This window comes from Nicotiana sylvestris, chromosome 2, assembly GCF_000393655.2.
Source record: "Nicotiana sylvestris chromosome 2, ASM39365v2, whole genome shotgun sequence".
Lineage (NCBI taxonomy): Eukaryota > Viridiplantae > Streptophyta > Magnoliopsida > Solanales > Solanaceae > Nicotiana > Nicotiana sylvestris.
In genome coordinates, this window is record NC_091058.1 from 207,038,928 (window position 1) to 207,057,647 (window position 18,720).

At 44.7% G+C, this 18,720-nt stretch overlaps 1 protein-coding gene across 1 annotated transcript; it reads left to right on the forward strand.

Annotated features, from left to right (window-relative positions):
* The first annotated feature begins 391 nt into the window (after window positions 1-391).
* LOC138886209 (uncharacterized) lies at window positions 392-778 on the forward strand. Its single transcript, XM_070167263.1, has one exon. The coding sequence runs from the start codon at window positions 392-394 to the stop codon at window positions 776-778; it is 387 nt and encodes a 128-aa protein (XP_070023364.1).
* The last annotated feature ends 17,942 nt before the right edge of the window (window positions 779-18,720 follow it).

Genomic DNA, 18,720 nt, shown 5'->3' on the forward strand with positions numbered 1-18,720 from the left:
CTAATTACTTCTCAAAATGGGTGGAAGCGCAGGCCTTCGAGAAAATAAGAGAGAAGGAAGTCATCAATTTTATATGGGAACACATCATATGCCAGTTCGGGATCCCCTCCGAAATAACATGCGACAACGGGAGGCAATTCATCGGGAGCAAGGTAACGTAGTTCCTTGAAGACAACAAAATCAAGAGAATCCTGTCAACGCCATACCACCCGTGTGCGAATAGCCAAGCCGAATCTATGAATAAAACCATCATTCAAAACTTAAAAAAAAGTTGGAAAGCGCCAAGGGAAAATGGAGAGAAACGCTGCTTGAGGTGCTGTGGGCATATTAAACAACTCCAAAATTGAGCTATGGGGAGACACCCTTCTCTCTAGTATATGGTGCCGAAGCAATGATACCAGTGGATGTCGGGGAACCAAGCGCCAGATTCCGGCACACTAACGAGGGATCGAACAACGAAGCTATGGCAACGGCCCTCAAGCTACTCGATGAAAGACGGGAAGCCTCGCTGGTTTGGATGGCTGCCGAGAAGCAGAAAATTACAAGTTACTACAACATAAGAATGAATCTCCGATACTTCGGAATCAGAGACTTGATCCTAAGGAAGGTTACTCTCAACACCAAAAACCCTAATGAAGGGAAGCTGGGCCAGAATTGGGAAGGGTTGTACTGTATCCTTGGGATAGTTGGCAAAGGAACCTATAAGCTTGGCACCATGGAAGGTGAGCAACTTCCGAGTAATTGGAATGTATCGATGCTTAAGCGGTATTACTGCTAGGGCATCCGGTTGTGAAACCCCACAACTATCCTCGAGCAAACGCCGCACTCTTTTCCTTTGACTGAGTTTTTTATCCCGAAACGGGTTTTTGTCGACAAGGTTTTTAATGAGGCGACGTCCACGCACTTCCCAAATAGGATCCAAAGAGCCTACAGGACTTCTTTTGCAATCAGCCTCGCCCCGGGAAAATAACAAACGAAGCTCCGATAGGAAACAACGTACCGGGTCGAATGGTCCGAGGAGTCGTGCCCGTGCGGGCTGAGCTCGAAAAAACAAAACAGCATGTTACGCCAAGCAATAAAGAATATTGTTTGGCACCTCGTACTCCAGAGAAGGGGATTTCAACATGCTCGCAGCGAAGGTCTCTCTATCAAATGCGTCCCAAAATACTCGGAGACTTAGCATCAACAAATCGACACCCGCACGACCACAGGTTCGGAACACCGGACTCATAAAACTCCCGCAAGGTAACTGTGAGCTCACGAATAACGGCCTTCAAGCCTAAGCAAACTCGATGACTCGAAGACTGTCGCCAATCACCATACACTGGAAAACCCAAAACTGTAAGACCCTGAACGGATAGACTCGGTGTAACCAGATCTATTCTACAAAGCAACACAAACTGTAAGACCTCAACAAGCATGATAAAAATGTAAGACCCCAACAGGCATGATAAAATTGTAATACCTCAACAGGCATGATAAAACTGTTAGACCTCAACATGCATGAAACTCAAAATCCTGAAGTTTAGGCTATACGTCGCATTTGTAAGAATCCCGAAAGGGCATACCCTCGGTGTAGATGCCTAAACTATCTCTCGGGACCAAAAATGGCTCCGGCCAAACACATATGACTACGGTCAAAATGGCTGATCTAGCCAAATTAACGCGACTCGGGGACACCCGACCGTCGCTAAACAAAATCGCAGGCCACTACTTCGAATATACTTCGGAAAGAACCGGTTAAAACAGGCTTCCCTCAACAGGCAAAAAAAAAAGCTTCGACCATGTCAGCTTCAAATCACAAGGCTTTGACCTACTCAGCCTACGAGCTATGAACTTTCTGAGGTGCTCAAACATCGCCGATAACGACTAGAAATCGAGGTTCTTCTGGAACCGACGACGGGTCAGGTAAAATTATTTCAAAAGACCTTAACGAGCGGAAAACAAAGCCTACAAAAAGCCCATGGGCAAAAGAATAAGAGCCATTGTCACTAGCCAAAACGAGCCTTTAGGCCACACACTAGAAGGTCTCAACGACCAAAACAGTGTGAGAGCCACTGTCGCCAACTTGAAAATTGACAACTTGAGGATTAAAATGAGCTCGAATCGTAACCCGATTCGGAGACTGGATCCAAAATAGTTAACTATACAAGCCTCAGGGCCACTTATCAAAAAGGTCTCAATGACCAAACGACATAAGGGCCACTATCACCAGTTTGAAGATCGAAAAAACTTGAGGGTCAATTGAAGCTTGAGTCGCAACGCGACTTGGAGGCTAGACCCAAAACAGTTGAAACAACAAACGCCCAAGGACAAGAAATAAAAAACATCGTCGTCCGCCTATACAGGCACGAAAAAACTTGAGGGTTAATTAAAGCTCAAGTCATAACGTGACTCGGAGACTGAACCCAAGACAATCCAAATACAAATGCCCAAGGGCAAGGGATAAAGACCATCATCACCCGACCACGCAGCCATAGGAGAGCGGAAACCAATATGGCTCGGGACAAACCCGGCCCAGAAGCCTGACGCAAAATAGCTGAGCAAAAACGCAAGACCCCTCACGGTAGTTCACATCGGAGGCCGCATCAACCAACCGCACGACAATTCCCAAGCCAGCCTAAACGGGCCATAGGGCTATATTGCGGGTCTAAGGGTTTTTCGCCAATCCTTGCTGAATTCAGAGTAGAAAGGGAATAAGGGAAATAAAGCCACGGGATTCTCCTCATACATATGCCAAAATAAAAGTACTGTATACAAACAGGGAGATCAACAGGAAAAAACAACAGATCCTAATCTATTACCGAAACGACGGCCTCAAAGGTTGCATCTAGGTGATTATGAATCCCCCAGATGGCCCCTTCTCGACGGCGTCCCCCTCTCCGAGGATTTTCCCCCATTTTTAATCTCGCTCGAGCTACCTTCCAATGCGCCCTCGATGGTCAGCCTTCAGGAACCCGGCCAAGCACGATCTGCGACTCGAGGTAAAGTTGGGCCAGCCCCCTCGAACACCCTCTCAACGCAAGAATCTGCGATGACCGCTCCTCCCCCGTGCAAAGATACAAGCTCCTCGGTCTCAATTTTTATCCAAAACAATGCAGCCACTAGCTCGGAATGGAGGCTCTTATACTTGGGACTATCCTCCTTCGCGTCCTGGAGCTAACGCTCGATCAAGATAACTCTCCCCCTGAGGGTGTCCCTTTCAGAAAATAGCTCACTCACATGCCGACTAAGCTCGGAGATTTCAACATCTCTGGCTCGAAGCTCCCCTCTCAGCAGGGTGTTATCCTTCTCAAACTGCACAGATCGGGGCTCGAGGAGTTAAAAGCAATGGAATTTCACAAAGGCTCAAATTATAGCAAAAATAGGGGATGAGTAACCTATTCGGTGAAATAGGCTTTCTCACGCTCATGATGGCTCACCTCGTCCTGATATAGGGCGAGAACCTGGTTATAAAGAGCTACGGCCTTAAACCGCATAAAAAAATTAAAAGGATAAAGGACAGAGCAGCCCGAAGCAGCAGAAAAGGCTAGATGAAGTTACTCGCTCACAAAGCCTGCCCATCTCACCAAAAATAGATGAGGTGTTGACCTCGGAACTACCCTAAAGAATGATTGTCGGCCTCCTGAGTGCGTCTCCGCCTTTGATCAGTGCTCTCGCCCGAAAGGCTCCTTGCGAGACTCATCTTGCATTCCTGAAGATGGAATGATTTCCCCCTTTGGAGAATCAACTATATCTAACGGGCTAACGGGGTCAGCCTGAATCTCCGTCCTCTGTTCATTCCAGGTCCCAGATTGAGGTCCCTCCAAACTACCTGCCAAGGGCATCTCGATTCGAGGAGGACTTCGGCCACCTGCCAATTCAAAGGCAGTGCTCGATACCCCATCCATTGCCTCACCGCCACAAAGATGATCCACGCCAGCATCAGACTCCTATCCGGAAGCATCTATCCCCACGGTCGGAGGATCAATCTACCTCAAACACTCTTCAAAGGGTGTCGAGAAGCTGCTTTCTCCCTCACCTTCAGCACGAGGATTTCCCGTCGCCCCGGAGGCTGGAGCCGATGGGTCAACCTTGGAATCCTCCACGCTGACCCTCTTGGGCTCCAGTGGCTCAATCGATAGGCTCTCCTGCCTATTCTTCTCCTCGTCAAGCATCAGAGTGTCCCCTCCAACGGACGACACCTCCTTCATCAGTGGGATTCCTCCTAGACCTACATAGATGTAGAGGTTAAGTGCACGGGATGGAGAAAGCTACTAATAGCAAGCTACGTCAAATACATGGATGCATCAAGACTCAAGGCTTACCATGGTGTTCTGCTTCCCACCGAGCTCAGGATAAATCCCGCCACGCTCGATCGGTATACAGGCAGATTGACTACAAACGACCGACCCAACCCTGAAGATCCGACACTGTGCTATGGTAGATCGCTACGGCTAAGAAGATAAGAAAGGCAGAGTCAGACGTATAAAGAAAAATTACCAAGAAGGGTCAAGGGCACCATGTTTACTTTCGCCCGGTGTTCCATTTCTCAGGGAATGGCATCTTTTCCACTGGAATCAGGTCAGACGTCCTCACTTGAACAAATCGGCTTAACCATCTATCATCCCAGAACTCCTCGGTAGGGGCAAAAAGGGATTTCGGGGCTCGACAGTGAAGCTTGACTAAGCCCCCGCGAAGGAGACGAGGACTATACATCCGGATCAAATAGTTCAGGGTGAAAGGGAAATTCCCTCTATCATGCTCGAATAATGCCTGACCATACAAACCACATGCCGGAATGAAGGGTGAACTTGACCCAGGGTTACCTGGTAACTCTGGCAGAAGTCGAGAATCATAGGGTTGATCAGGGGCGAGGATGGCCCTACCGGCCCCAAAGAGAATGGGTAGGTGTACACACTCAGAAAGCTGGCCTTATGAGCCGTAATATCTTTATCCCGAGCGGGAATCTCCATGAGCACGGTATCTCCCCAGCAGCAGTCGGCCTTCACTCTTTTGATGTCCGTTATGGAGCTAATATACTGAGTTACAGACTTGCAGCGCCCTGACTTCGAGGAGGGTCTCTCAACCCTAGAGGTCATCACAAAGGGTCCCTGAATGCACTCCACAGTACGGGGGGGGGGGAGTGGTCACTTCGCCTTGAGAGAAAAACAAAGAGGATGAGCCCGCAATCTCTTGGGAAGAAGAAGTGGAAATATTCGTCATCCTTAAGGAAATCTGAGGAAAGAAGAAAGGGGGGGGGTTGCGTCCCTGAGAAAGAGCGAGAACGAGGGGAAACAAACCTCACTAAGGGTTTTGAACATGAGATGGAATCTAGAAATGAAGAGGCGAGTATTTATAAAAGCACCATGGGTACATTGAAGGAAGCCAACTGCCGCAGTCAATGCTAAAATCTACAAAAACGGTGCACATAATGCGCCTTGACATCTTGTACCCATTCGCAAGGTCATCAGAGGAAGCAGGGGTTCAAAACCATTTCTTATCGTTTCTTGTCGCCCTCACTCTAAGAAACACGGAGACTATCTGTATACGGCGAATCTGGGGGCCCGATTTCCCCGTCATAAGGACCGTCTCGTGGTCTTGTCTCTCGAAGATCGAAGCCAAGGTCGAGACTCATCCTCGAGGTTCGACATAAATCGGTCCGAAGGATATCGCATTCTGACAAATATAGCGGGCTACAGCAGGCGAGAGGGGAGTTCCCAAGGCACGCGGCTTAACCTGACAAGGTTGGTCTATCGGGGGCATATTTTCAAGATGTCACGTCTAACCATCCTATCTTCCCATCACTTTGTAGGCTCGGCTGATGTTGCTCCATTTCTCCACAAGTGCAATGATATATCTCTCTCTCTCTTTTCTTTCTAACTTGCTCGTTCTCGCTGGCTCGAGGCCACTTTAATATTTATCGATTTCTTACTTGTTCTTCATTCTATCGCTTGGTATTGGCCATATTGAGCTTTGTTTGATCATAATTTAGCTGTTATCCCATTTCCAGCTATCTTCGATAGCTCGAGCTCAACCCAGACATCGACCCCGAGGTCCCCATCGACCAGTCCTATATCCGGTAGCACGCCCCTCGGTTTGATTACTATCTCGTTTTAGCTTGCATTTCATCATTAAACTCCACATTCTTAGCATCATCTGCTCTAACAACTAGCATAAAAATAGATCACGTATTTTTAGAATCCCATTTACAAATTTAATTGTTGTTACCACTTTCACGGTAAACAACTTAGTTACCTAAAAATTGTTATTTTGCACCTATAATATATTTTTTAAATATTTATTTCATTTCATATAACTGTATTAGCATTTTTAAGCTATTTATCTAATTTTGCAATAATGGCCTATATTCATACATAAAGGCTCTTTATTTTATATTATTTGTCAAAATAGCATTTTTGTATTTTTATAATACAAAGTTATTATTTTAAGTATTTTAGTGTATAAATAATATTTTATTTTATTTTATTTATTAAGCATTTTTTATAAAGTATTTTGATAATTTTAGGGTATTTAAATGATAGCCCCATTTTTAACCAATTATCAGCCCAAGAATCAGCCTAATAACCCCAGCCCAAACCAAACAACCCCTTAACCCAAAAGTTGGTCGGTACCCGTTATAATTGACTCGCCCCACTCATTTTTTAAATCCTGGCCGTTGATCTCTCGAGATCAACGGCCTTTGTTCATTCTGTCCTTTTTAATTACCCAACCCAGAAACCCTAACCTCATTTCCCTTTAACCGTCGTCCCTAAACATTCTCAACCTCCCCTTCTCTCTTCTGAAGAACCCTAGCTGCCTCCCCTTAATTCTCTCTACTAATCCCACTAATGATGGGATTCGACCATTATTCTCTTGCCATATTTGAATCCTTTTGGTACTGTTTGTCCATTTGTGGTGTTACCTAGGTGCTTGCCTAAACATGTCAAGCAATATCTTCCGAGATCGAGTCAAAGTGGTTCGAATCTTTGATTCTAAGCGCAATTTCATCTATATGCATTCAATACTACACTGTGTGAGTCCGATTTTATTTAGATTCTACTGATTTACTCTTTTCCTAAAAAAACTAGGGTTTGAGATTTCCCCTTTTCCTTTACTAATTCTCGATTACATGTGATATTCTTCCCTTTCTTGTGTTTGACTAATGGGTTTTCCTTATTTTTCTGTTGAACCTATTGTACTTCCTTATTTTATGTGTTATTTTCCCTAAAACTGATTCTAATTGATTCTCGCATGCTACAATTTCCTTATTCTGTGTTTAATATACCGTGTTTCCGTATTTTTTATGTTGAATCTGCTACTATATAAACCCCTCCCCTAAATCCCCTTCAACAGACTTTGGAATCATGTAATCACTACTATTGTTCTCACTACTCTCCTCTCTCAAGGCCATTGAACAACCTCCTCCGGTGCAAGTATTGCTCGGAGCCTATTCTCGGGGATCTTGTGAACTCTGAAGCATTGGAGACATGGGATTTTCGCTATTACATTCTTTACTCTTTTGATTCTGCTACTGGTTAGTGTTTTAAACCTTTGCAATATTCAATTTCTTTCCTTCTACATACTTATATGTGTTTGAATTACATAAGCATGATTTAGTTGCGAGTCCATAACATTGCACTGCTATGATTATAATGCTTAATCCTCTTTGTCATTCTGTGTTAGTTGAACGCATAAGATAGTTTACTGCTTTGTCCTTAGTTTATATTAGGCTAATCTATAATCCTCATCATGGTTTGCACTCCTATGTTGATCCTTTATTTTTATGGAAAGAGTTTTGTATCTCTAGCATTTGAATATGTTCAGTTTTGCGTTTCAATGCAAGTCTATTTTGATATGAATCTGACTACTGTGGCTATATATTATTAGTTATAGAATTTCTTTATGTTTTGCTTTAGATATCACTACAACTCTATAGAAACCACCCCCACCTTGAATGAATTCTTTAAGTGATGAGTCTTGTGTTTGATTGACTGTTCTTTGTGTACTATATGGAATACTACCTTAAAGTTTGCTCTAAATATGTTTCCTTGCTATCCTGATTTTAAGATAAATACTTTATTCTCTTCATCAACTATGACCTTGCTTCTATGCTAATGTGTTTTCCCCAGTATGTCTTGGTTCATTTGCTACCATGTCCTTTCATTGATTATCACCATGTGTGTCCCCTATCATGTCTAAATACTGATTGACATAGCTCTAGGATGTATACTCAGCTTAATGGGATCTTTAGGTTTCGACTAGTTTAACTCCATGCATATGCACATGACAATTTATGTATGCTTGTAAACCTATTTCTTCTTCTAATTCTTTCAATATAAGGTTTTCTATGTGGTACTTTGCTATGTATACTTTGTTGGACTTACTGGCCTGCTTGACTAGTTGCTCTGTATGCTCAACTTGGTGTATTACTTAATTTCTGTCCCTCCATCACTATCCACTCTCCTTACTTGCTACTCTGTTATTCTGAATTCTTATTCTTAGCCGGATAAAAGCCAAGGCTATCTTGGTTCTATTGTTGGCCTCCCTAGTGTGATAACTGCTCGGGGTCCAATTAAGTCCCTTGTGAACTCTAACATACTAGGTCTTGGTCCAAATCACTCCCCCAACCTCCAAAACTATTCCTACTATTCTGCTTCCATGTCATGTACTGTGTACCTGTATTGGTTGTTCCAAGTGGTTCAACACTTGATGTTGTGGTTAAGTAATTTGGTTTGGACTCTTCTATGAACCTTTGGGTCGAGTGTTGAACATGACTTTGTTGAAGTCATGGGTACGTTATGTAAGAGATATGGAAGGCCCAACAATGTTGGGTATTTATTTATTTTGTTTGGGCCTATTGTAGGCCTGTTCACTGTTATGTAATATTGTTACTTTACTCATTATTAGGCATGTAATAATCTTTATATGAACCATTGGGGTTGTTAGTAAAAGAGAATGGGGTATATTTTAATATTTACCTACGATGGGTAGATAGCATGCCTATAGGACTTAATAATATGTTTACTATATATGTCATTCACTCTCTATGCACACTATAGAATTCATGCCACTAGGAAAAGCACACACTCACACTACTTGTCTACTAGAAAAGTGTGAGCTCAAATGCTTCAATTATTGTGACGACCCGGCCAGTCGTCTCATGAGTTACCGCTTCATTTCCCCCATTTCTACTTTATTATGCTTCGTTATCCGTGTTTTATATGATCGAGTTGAGTAGGTTGCGTTCGGAGTTGATTTGGTAAGAAATGAGACACTTAGTCTCTTTTGAGAAGGTTCAAGTTGGAAAAGTCAACCGGATGTTAACTTGTGTGTTAGAGGGCTCAGATGAGAGTTCTAATGGTTCGGTTAGCTTCGGGAGGTGATTTATGGCTTAGGAGTGTGATCGGGATTGATTTTGGAGGTCCGGTGTAGAATTAGGCTTGAATTGGAAAAGTTTGTATTTTGGCGATTTCCGGTTGTTAGGCGAGATTTTGATATAGAGGTCGGAATGAAATTTCGAGAGTTGAAATAGCTTTGTGGTGTCATTTGGGATGTGTGTGTAAAATTTTAGGTCATTCGGACGTGGTTTGGTTGGGTTTTTGATCGAACACGTATTTCAGAAGTTTTTAGAAAACTTAAGCTTCAATTTGATGTGAATTGATCGATTTGGCGTTGTTTGAGGTGTTTTGATGATTGGAACAAGTTTGAATGAGGTATTGGATTGTGTTGGTGCTTTTGGTTGAGGTCCCAAGGGCCTCGGGGTGATTTCAGATGGCTAACGGGAAGTTTGGAACTTGAGGGATTGCAGATTTTTCTGCTGCTTCTAGTGTTTTTGCACCTGCGGCTTGGGGACCGCAGGTGCGGTATCGCAGATGAATTGATTGGATAGAAGAAGCGGAAAGGCTAAGGAAGGCCTGGAACCGCAGATGCGGAAGGGGGACCGCACCTGCGGAGCCGCAGAAGCGGCGAGTGGATCGCAGATGCGATGTTGGTCCCTTAAGTGAAATTCCACAGATGCGGAGATATGACCGTAGAAGTGGCACCGCAGAAGCAGTTATTTGACCGCAGATGCGGTTATGTCTGGGTAGAAGGTATATATGTTTCTTTTTCGCGATTTTTGAAGGGTTTAACCATTTTTAACTTCAGACCTAGAGTTTTTGGGTGATTTTGAAGAGAGATTTCAAGGGAACTTCGATAAGGTAAGGATTTTGGACTTAAAACACACTTCTACGGTGGTATTTCATGAATTAGGACTGAAATTTAAGGTATTAATGGACTAAAAATGGAGGTTTAGGGCTTGAGTTTAAGAGGGCTTAAATTAAGGATTTGAAGGGTCAATTGAACTCCGATTTTGATGTTGTTGATATGTATGAACTCGTGGGGAGATGAGGAATCTAATGATGTAAAAATTTCTGAGTTTCGAGAAGTGGGCCCAGGGCTCGGGTTTTGCTAATTTCGGGATTTTTGATATTTTTCGATTGTTTTCGCTTGGGCCTTGTTCCCTTTAGCATATTGTGACGTATTTGTTCTGATTTTGGATAGATTCGATGCGCGTGGAGGTCGATTCGAGGGGCAAAGGCATCACGAGCTAAAGTTGTAGCCGGTTCGAGGGGAGTAATGATTGTAAATGATGTCCTAAGGGTTTGAAATCCCGAATTGCACATCGTAGTGCTATATTGAGGTAAGACACGCGCTGGATGATGAGCGTGGGGTCTTTTACTTCTGGGGATTGAGACTTGGTCCATCCCGACTGATAATTTTACCGTGTATTTGACTGAAACTTATTTGTTATCATCATGATTTGGACTAATTGCCATATTTGGGCTTCGTGCCAACTATTTGAACCCTTTAGGGGATTTTGACTGATTTTCCTCGCTATACTTGTTAAAAATCATATCCTCGGTCATGGTTCTATCTGTTTTAAACGATTCGAGCCGGTTTTATCATACTATTCCCGTGAGAGGAATTTGTGGGCTGAGATCCCTATGTTTTATTATTGTGCCCAAGAGGCTGTGAGGTTAATGACTGAGAGGGGTTGACAACCCAATGGTGAGGATATTATATATGTTATGGATCGGGCTGCACGCCGCAACAATACTTATATGGATCGGGCTGCACGCTACAGCAATATAGTGCTTGGGCTGTAGGAGCCCCTCCGAAGTTTACACACCCCTAGTGAGCGCAGTTGACTATCTATATGGATCGGGCTACACGCTGCAGCGATGTACGGATCGGGCTGTACGCCGCATCAGTTATTTTGATTTCTGTTATTATGAGAGATATACGGGTCGAGAGCTGAGAATGAGTACTAAGTGATGAGAGTGAGCCCGTAGAGCTGATACTATTCTGAGTGATTGATACTGTGCCCGAGGGGCGGATTTCTACTTGTTATTACCCGCTAAATTTCCTGTTTTACCTGATTTAAAGAAATTTCATTTGACTTCTTCACTGATTTACTGTTTTACATGATTTTTACTACTTTGATATAGAATTACTTTGTGCCTTTACGTGTTTTTATGCTTTCAGCCATTATCTATAATTATTACTCACTGGGTCGGAGTACTTACATTACTTCCTGCACTGTGTGTGCAGATTCAGGCATCGCAGAGTCCGCTCCTGAGTGCTGATCTTCCCATCCAAGCAGTGTTTCGAAGATCATGAGGTAGTTATTGGCATCCGCAGCCCCCCGTGCCTCCCTTATCTTATCATTTTCATATTCTTAGAACTATTGTATCGGGTTTAGTGATTAGTAGACTGTATCAGGATTTCTATTAGTTGCTCATGACTTGTGACACCCCGGTTTGGGCTGTGTCGGGATGGCTTTTACTGTTGTTATCGTTAATTCCGCAAATTATGGATATTATGTCATGCTTTAGAACTGTTTATGATATTTAACTGTTTAAAAGAGGTGTTCTATTTTGGTCTGGTTGGCCTTGTCTTCACGAGAGGCGACATCACGACCGGGTTCGGGAATTGGGTCGTGACAAGTTGGTATCTGAGCCTAGGTTACATAGGTCTCACGAGTCATGAGCAAGTTTAGTAGAGTCTCGCAGATCGGTACGGAGACGTCTGTATTATCCTCGAGAGAACTTGTTGGTCCGAGTGCTAAACTTCTATTATTCTATTATCTCACAGATGGTGAGGACGCGAGCTACCGGACGAGGTGGACGACCACCAGTGCCACTAGTTGAGACCACCAGAGGCCGTGGATGCGGTCGTGGTCATGGCAGAGAAGTGAGGGTAGCACCTGTAGGTCCACCGGCTGCCCTAGCTCCGGATCAGGGTTCAGCTATAGATGCTCCAACAACACCAGTTCAGGCACCAGTTGTGCCCATCGTGATTCCAGGCCTTCAGGAGGCTTTAGCTTAGATCTTATCAGTTTGCACTGACCTAGCTCAGACAATTTTGGCCACTACAGCAGCAGCTATTTCACAGGCCAGGGGAGGCAATCAGACTCCCGTTGCTCGCACACCTGAGCAGGTAGTGCAGGGACTTCAGACGCCGAGGGCACCTCCAGCCCAGCCGGTTGCACCAGCTTAGGAGTTTGTGGTGCTAGTTATGTCGGATTATGAGTAGCGTCATCTTAAGAGGTTTGGTAGACTCCAGCCTCCGTCATTCAGTGGTGCTGAGGGCGAGGATGCCCAGGGTTTTCTTGATAAGTGTCAGTGGATGCTCCGTACAGCAGGGATTCTTGAGACTAGTGGTGTGGCATTTACCACTTTTCAGTTTACTGGGGCTGCCTTCACTTGGTGGGAGGCATATGAGAGGCATAGGCCGGTTGGTGCAGCGCCCCTTACTTGGCAGGAGTTCTCCACTCTCTTCTTGGAGAAGTATGTACCACAGTCCCGCAGAGAGGAACGACGTAGACAGTTCGAGTGGTTGAAGTAGGGGGATATGACTGTGTCACAATATGAGTTGAGGTTTTCTGAGTTGGCTAGTCATGCCGTCTGGATGGTTCTGATAGATCGTGAGAGGATTAGGAGATTTGTTGATGGCCTAAACTACCATCTCCGTATTCTTATGACTAGAGAGAGAGTATTAGGTGCTAAATTCGAGGAGGTGGTTGATATCGCGCGCGAGATTGAGATGGTTCGTCGTCAGGATCGAGAGGAGAGGGACGCCAAGAGGCCTCGAGGGTCTAGCAATTACAGTGGTGCTCCTTTGAGGGTCCAGTTCCAGCATGGTAGAGGTCATTCTTTCAGGCTTGCTCAGTCGGCCCATCCAGAGTACCGTGGGGCATCTTCGGGTTATGGTCATCATGGATCTCAATGGGGCCAGTCATCACTCAGTGCCCTACCAGCCCAGAGCTCGTCATATGCCCCATCAGTCCAGGTTTCTTCCATGCCAGGTCCTTCTACTGGTCATTCCGGTGCTATGGGTTCCCTTCAGTCCCCATATCCAGCACCGGGTAGTTATTATGAGTGCGGAGAGATTGGACATATGAGGAGGCAATGCCCTCGACTTTGTGATGGTCAGCTTCAGCAGAAGGGTCAGCCTCGACTTCTGCTCCAGTTACTTCACCACCCGCCCAGCCAGCTAGGGGTAGGGGTCAGGCAGCCAGGGGTCGCCCTAGAGGGGGAGGTCGATCAGGCAGTGTCCAGGCTTGTTTTTATGATATTCCAGGTATGACAGATGTTATTGCTTTAGATGCTGTCATTATAGGTATTGTTTCAGTCTGCCACAGAGATGGCTCTATATTATTTGATCCTGGTTCCACCTTCTCTTATGTGTCCTCGTATTTTGCTCATCATTTAGGTATGTCCCGAGAGTTTCTTGCTTTACTTGTTCATGTATCTACCCCGGTGGGCGATACTATTGTTGTAGACCGTGTGTACCGGTCATGTGTGGTGACTATTGGGGGTCTGGAGACCCGAGTGGATCTATTGCTATTGAGCATGGTGTATTTTGATGTCATTTTGGGCATGGATTGGCTATCTCTATGTCGTGCGATTCTAGATTGCCATGCTAAGACAGTCACTCTGGCTATGCCGAGTGTACTGCAGATCGAGTGGCGTGGTGTGACTGATTATCTTCCTAGTAGAGTGGTCTCTTTCTTGAAGGCCCAACGTATGGTTGGGAAGGGCTGTCTTTCATATCTAGCGTTTGTGAGAGATGTTGGAGCCGAGACTCCTAGTATTGATTCTGTTCCAATTGTGAGGGATTTTCCTGATGTGTTTCCTGCAGACCTGTCGGGCATGCCACCGGACAGGGATATTGATTTTGGTATTGACTTAGTGCCGGGCACTCAGTCTATTTCTATTCCGCCGTATCGTATGGCACCAACAAAGTTGAAAGAATTGAAGGTGCAGCTTTAGGAACTCCTAGATAAGGGGTTCATTCGGCCTAGTGTGTCACCTTGGGGTGCGCCGGTTTTGTTTGTAAAGAAGAAGGATGGCACAATGAGAATGTGCATTGATTATAGGCAATTGAACAAGGTAACAATTAAGAACAAGTATCCCTTACCTCGCATTGATGATTTATTTGACCATCTTCAGGGAGCGAGAGTGTTCTCCAAGATTGATCTCCGTTCGGGCTATCACCAGTTGAAGATCAGGGATTCAGATACTCTTAAGACTGCTTTCAGGACCAGATATGGTCATTATGAGTTTCTTGTCATGTCTTTCGGGCTGGCCAATACCCCAGCAGCATTAATGCATTTGATGAACAGTATATTTCGGCCTTATCTGGATTCGTTCATTATAGTATTCATTGATGATATTCTGGTGTACTCTCGTAGTCAGGAGGAGCACACAGAGCATTTGAGGGTTGTATTGCAGAGACTGAGGGAGGAGAAACTTTATGCAAAGTTCTCCAAGTGTGAATTTTGGCTTAGTTCAGTAGCTTTCTTGGGGCACGTGGTATCTAGCGAGGGTATTCAAGTTGATCCGAAGAAGATTGAGGCAGTACAGAGTTGGCCTAGACCGTCCTCAGCCATAGAGATTCGTAGCTTTCTTGGGTTGGCAGGCTATTATCGCTGGTTTGTTCAGGGATTCTCATCTATCGCATCGCCTTTGACCAAGTTGACTCAAAAGGGTGTTCCATTTGTATGGTCGGACGAGTGTGAGGAGAGCTTTCAGAAACTCAAGACAGCTTTGACCATAGCTCCAGTATTGGTTTTGCCATCAGCTTCAGGTTCATATATCGCATATTGTGATGCCTCGAGAGTTGGGATTGGTTGTGTATTGATACAGGAGGGTAGAGTTATTGCTTATGCTTCTCGTCAGTTGAAGCCCCATGAGAAGAACTACCATGTTCATGATTTGGAGTTGGCTACCATAGTTCATGCATTGAAGATTTGGAGGCATTATTTGTATGGCGTATCTTGTGAGGTATTCACCGATCATCGCAATCTTCAACATTTGTTCAAGCAAAAGGATCTTAATTTGAGGCAGCGGAGATGGTTGGAGTTGCTTAAGGATTATGATATCACTATATTGTACCATCCAGGAAAGGCCAATGTGGTGGCCGATGCTTTGAGCCAAAAGGCAATGAGCATGGGGAGTTTGGCATATATTCCATTTGGGGAGAGACCTCTTGCAGTTGATGTTCAGGCCTTGGCCAATCGGTTCGTGAGGTTGGATATTTAGGAGCCTAGTCGGGTGTTGGCGTGTGTAGTTTCTCGGTCTTTCTTATATGATCGCATCAGAGGGCACCAGTATGATGATCCACAATTGCTTGTCCTTAAGGACAGAGTTCAGCATGATGATGCCTGGGATGTGACCATCGGTGATGATGGGATGTTGAGGATGCTGGGTCGGATTTGCGTGCCCAATGTAGATGGGCTTAGAGAGTTGATTCTAGAGGAGGCCCATAGCTCGCAGTATTCCATTCATCCGGGTGCCACGAAGATGTATCAGGATTTGAGGCAGTACTATTGGTGGAGAAGAATGAAGAAAGATATCGTGGGATTTGTAGCTCGGTGTCTCAACTGTCAGCAGGTAAAATATGAGCATCAGAGACCGGGTAGCTTGCTTCAGCAGATGGTTATTCCCGAGTGGAAGTGGGAGCGGATTACTATGGACTTTGTTGTTGAACTTCCACAGACTTTGAAGAAGTTCGATGCTATTTGGGTGATTGTGGATCGGCTGACCAAGTCCGCGCACTTCATTCCTGTATGTACTACTTATTCTTCAGATCGGTTAGCAGAGTTATACATTCGAGAGATTGTTCGGCTACATGGTGTTCCAGTTTCTATTATTTCAGATCGGGGTACTGAGTTTACTTCCCAATTTTGGTGAGCCATATAGAGAGAGTTGGGTACTCAGGTGGAGTTGAGCACAACATTTCATCCTCAGACGGGCGGGTAGTCCGAGCGTACTATTCAGATATTGGAGGACATGTTGCGTGCTTATGTTATTGATTTTGGAGGTTAATGGGATGCGTTTCTACCGCTTGTAGAGTTTGCCTACAACAACAGCTACCAGTCGAGTATTTAGATGGCTCCGTATGAGGCTTTGTATGGGAGGCGGTGTAGATCTCTAGTTGGTTGGTTCAAGCCCAGCGAGGCTAGACTATTGGGGATAGATTTGGTTCAGGATGCCTTAGAGAAGGTGAAGGTGATTCAGGGGAGGCTTCGTACAACGCAGTCGTGTCTGAAGAGTTATGTGGACCGGAAGGTTTAAGATGTGTCCTACATGGTTGGTGAGAAGGTCTTGCTAAAAGTTTCGCCCATGAAGGGTGTTATGAGATTTGGGAAGAAGGGAAAGTTGAGTCCGCGATTCATTGGGCTTTTTTAGGTGCTTCGAAGGATTGGGGAGGTGGCTTATGAGCTTGCTTTTCCACCCAGCTTGTCTAGCGTGCATCCGGTATTTCATGTTTCTATGCTTCAAAAGTATATTGGAGATTCGTCTCATGTTTTGTACTTCAGCACGGTTCAGTTGGATGATGATTTGACCTATGATGTGGAGCTAGTAGCTATTTTGGGTCGTCAAGTTTGGAAGTTGAGGTCAAAGGATATAGCTTCAGTGAAAGGGCAGTGGAGAGGTTGGCCCGTGGAGGAGGCTACCTAGGAAACTGAGTGGGAGATGCAGAGCAGATATCCTCACCTATTTGAGGCCTCAGGTATGTTTCTTGACTCGTTCGAGGACGAACGTTTGTTTAAGTTGGGGAAGATGTGACGACCCGGTCAGTCATCTCATGAGTTACCGCTCTGTTTCCCCCATTTCTACTTTATTATGCTTTGTTATCCGTGTTTTATATGATCGAGTTGAGTAGGTTGCATTCGGAGTGGATTTGGTAAGAAATGAGACACTTAGTTTCTTTTGAGAAGGTTCAAGTTGGAAAAGTCAACCGGATGTTGACTTGTGTGTTAGAGGGCTCGGATGAGAGTTCCAATGGTTCGGTTAGCTTTGGGAGGTGATTTATAGCTTAGGAGTGTGATCGGGATTGGTTTTGGAGGACCGGTGCAGAATTAGGCTTGAATTGGCGAAGTTAGTATTTTGGCGATTTCCGGTTGTTAGGCGAGATTTTAATATAGAGGTCGGAATAAAATTCCGAGAGTTGCAGTAGCTTCTTGGTGTCATTTGGGATGTGTTTGTCAAATTTCAGGTCATTCGGACGTGGTTTGGTTGGATTTTTGTCGGAAACATATTTCGAAAGTTTTTGGAAAACTTAGGCTTAAATTCGATGTGAATTGATAGATTTGGCGTTGTTTGAGGTGTTTTGATGATTGGAACAAGTTTTATTGAGGTATTGGGTTGTGTTGGTGCTTTTGGTTGAGATCTCGGGGGCCTCAGAGTGATTTCAGATGGCTAACGGGAAGTTTGGAAATTGAGGGATTGCAAATTTTTCTACTGCTTCTAGTGTTTTCGCACTCGCGGCTTAGGGACCGCAGGTGCGGTATCGCAGATGTGTTGATTGGATCGCAGAAGCAGAAAGGCTGAGGAAGGCCTGGAACCGCAGATGCGGAAGGGGGACCGCACCTGCGAAGCCGCAGATGCGGTGTTGGTCCATTAAGAGAAATTTCGTAGATGCGGAGATATGACCGCAGAAGCAGCTATTTGACCGCAGATGCGGTTATGTCTGGGTAGAAGGTATATATGTTTCTTCTTCGCGATTTTTAAAGGGTTTAACCATTTTTAACTTCGGACTTAGAGCTTTTGGGAAATTTTGAAGAAAGATTTCAAGGGAACTTCGATAAGGTAAGGATTTTGGACTTAAAACACACTTCTATGGTGGTATTTCATGAATTAGGACTGAAATTTAAGGAATTAATGGACTAAAAATGGAGGTTTAGGGCTTGAGTTTAAGAGTGCTTAAATTAAGGATTTGAGGGGTCAATTGAACTCCGATTTTGATGTTGTTGATATGTATGAACTCGTAGGGAGACGAGGAATATAATGATGTAAAAATATCTGAGTTTCAAGAAGTGGGCCCTTGGGCCTTGTTCCCTTAGCGTATTGTAATGTATTTGTTCTGATTTTTCATAGATTCGACGCGCGTGGAGGCCGATTCGAGGGGCAAAGGCATCGCGAGCTAGAGTTGTAGCCGGTTTGAGGTGAGTAATGATTGTAAATTATGTCCTGAGGGTTTGAAACCCTGGATTGCACATCGTAGTGCTATATTGAGGTGAGACACGAGCTGGATGATGAGCGTGGGGTCTTTTACTGCTGGGGATTGAGACTTGGTCCGTCCCGACTTGTCACGACCCAAACTAAAGGGCCATGACTAGCACCCGACCACACTTGCCGAGCACTAACGTACATTTCATCTAACCTTCATTACTATCTTTTAGGGCTG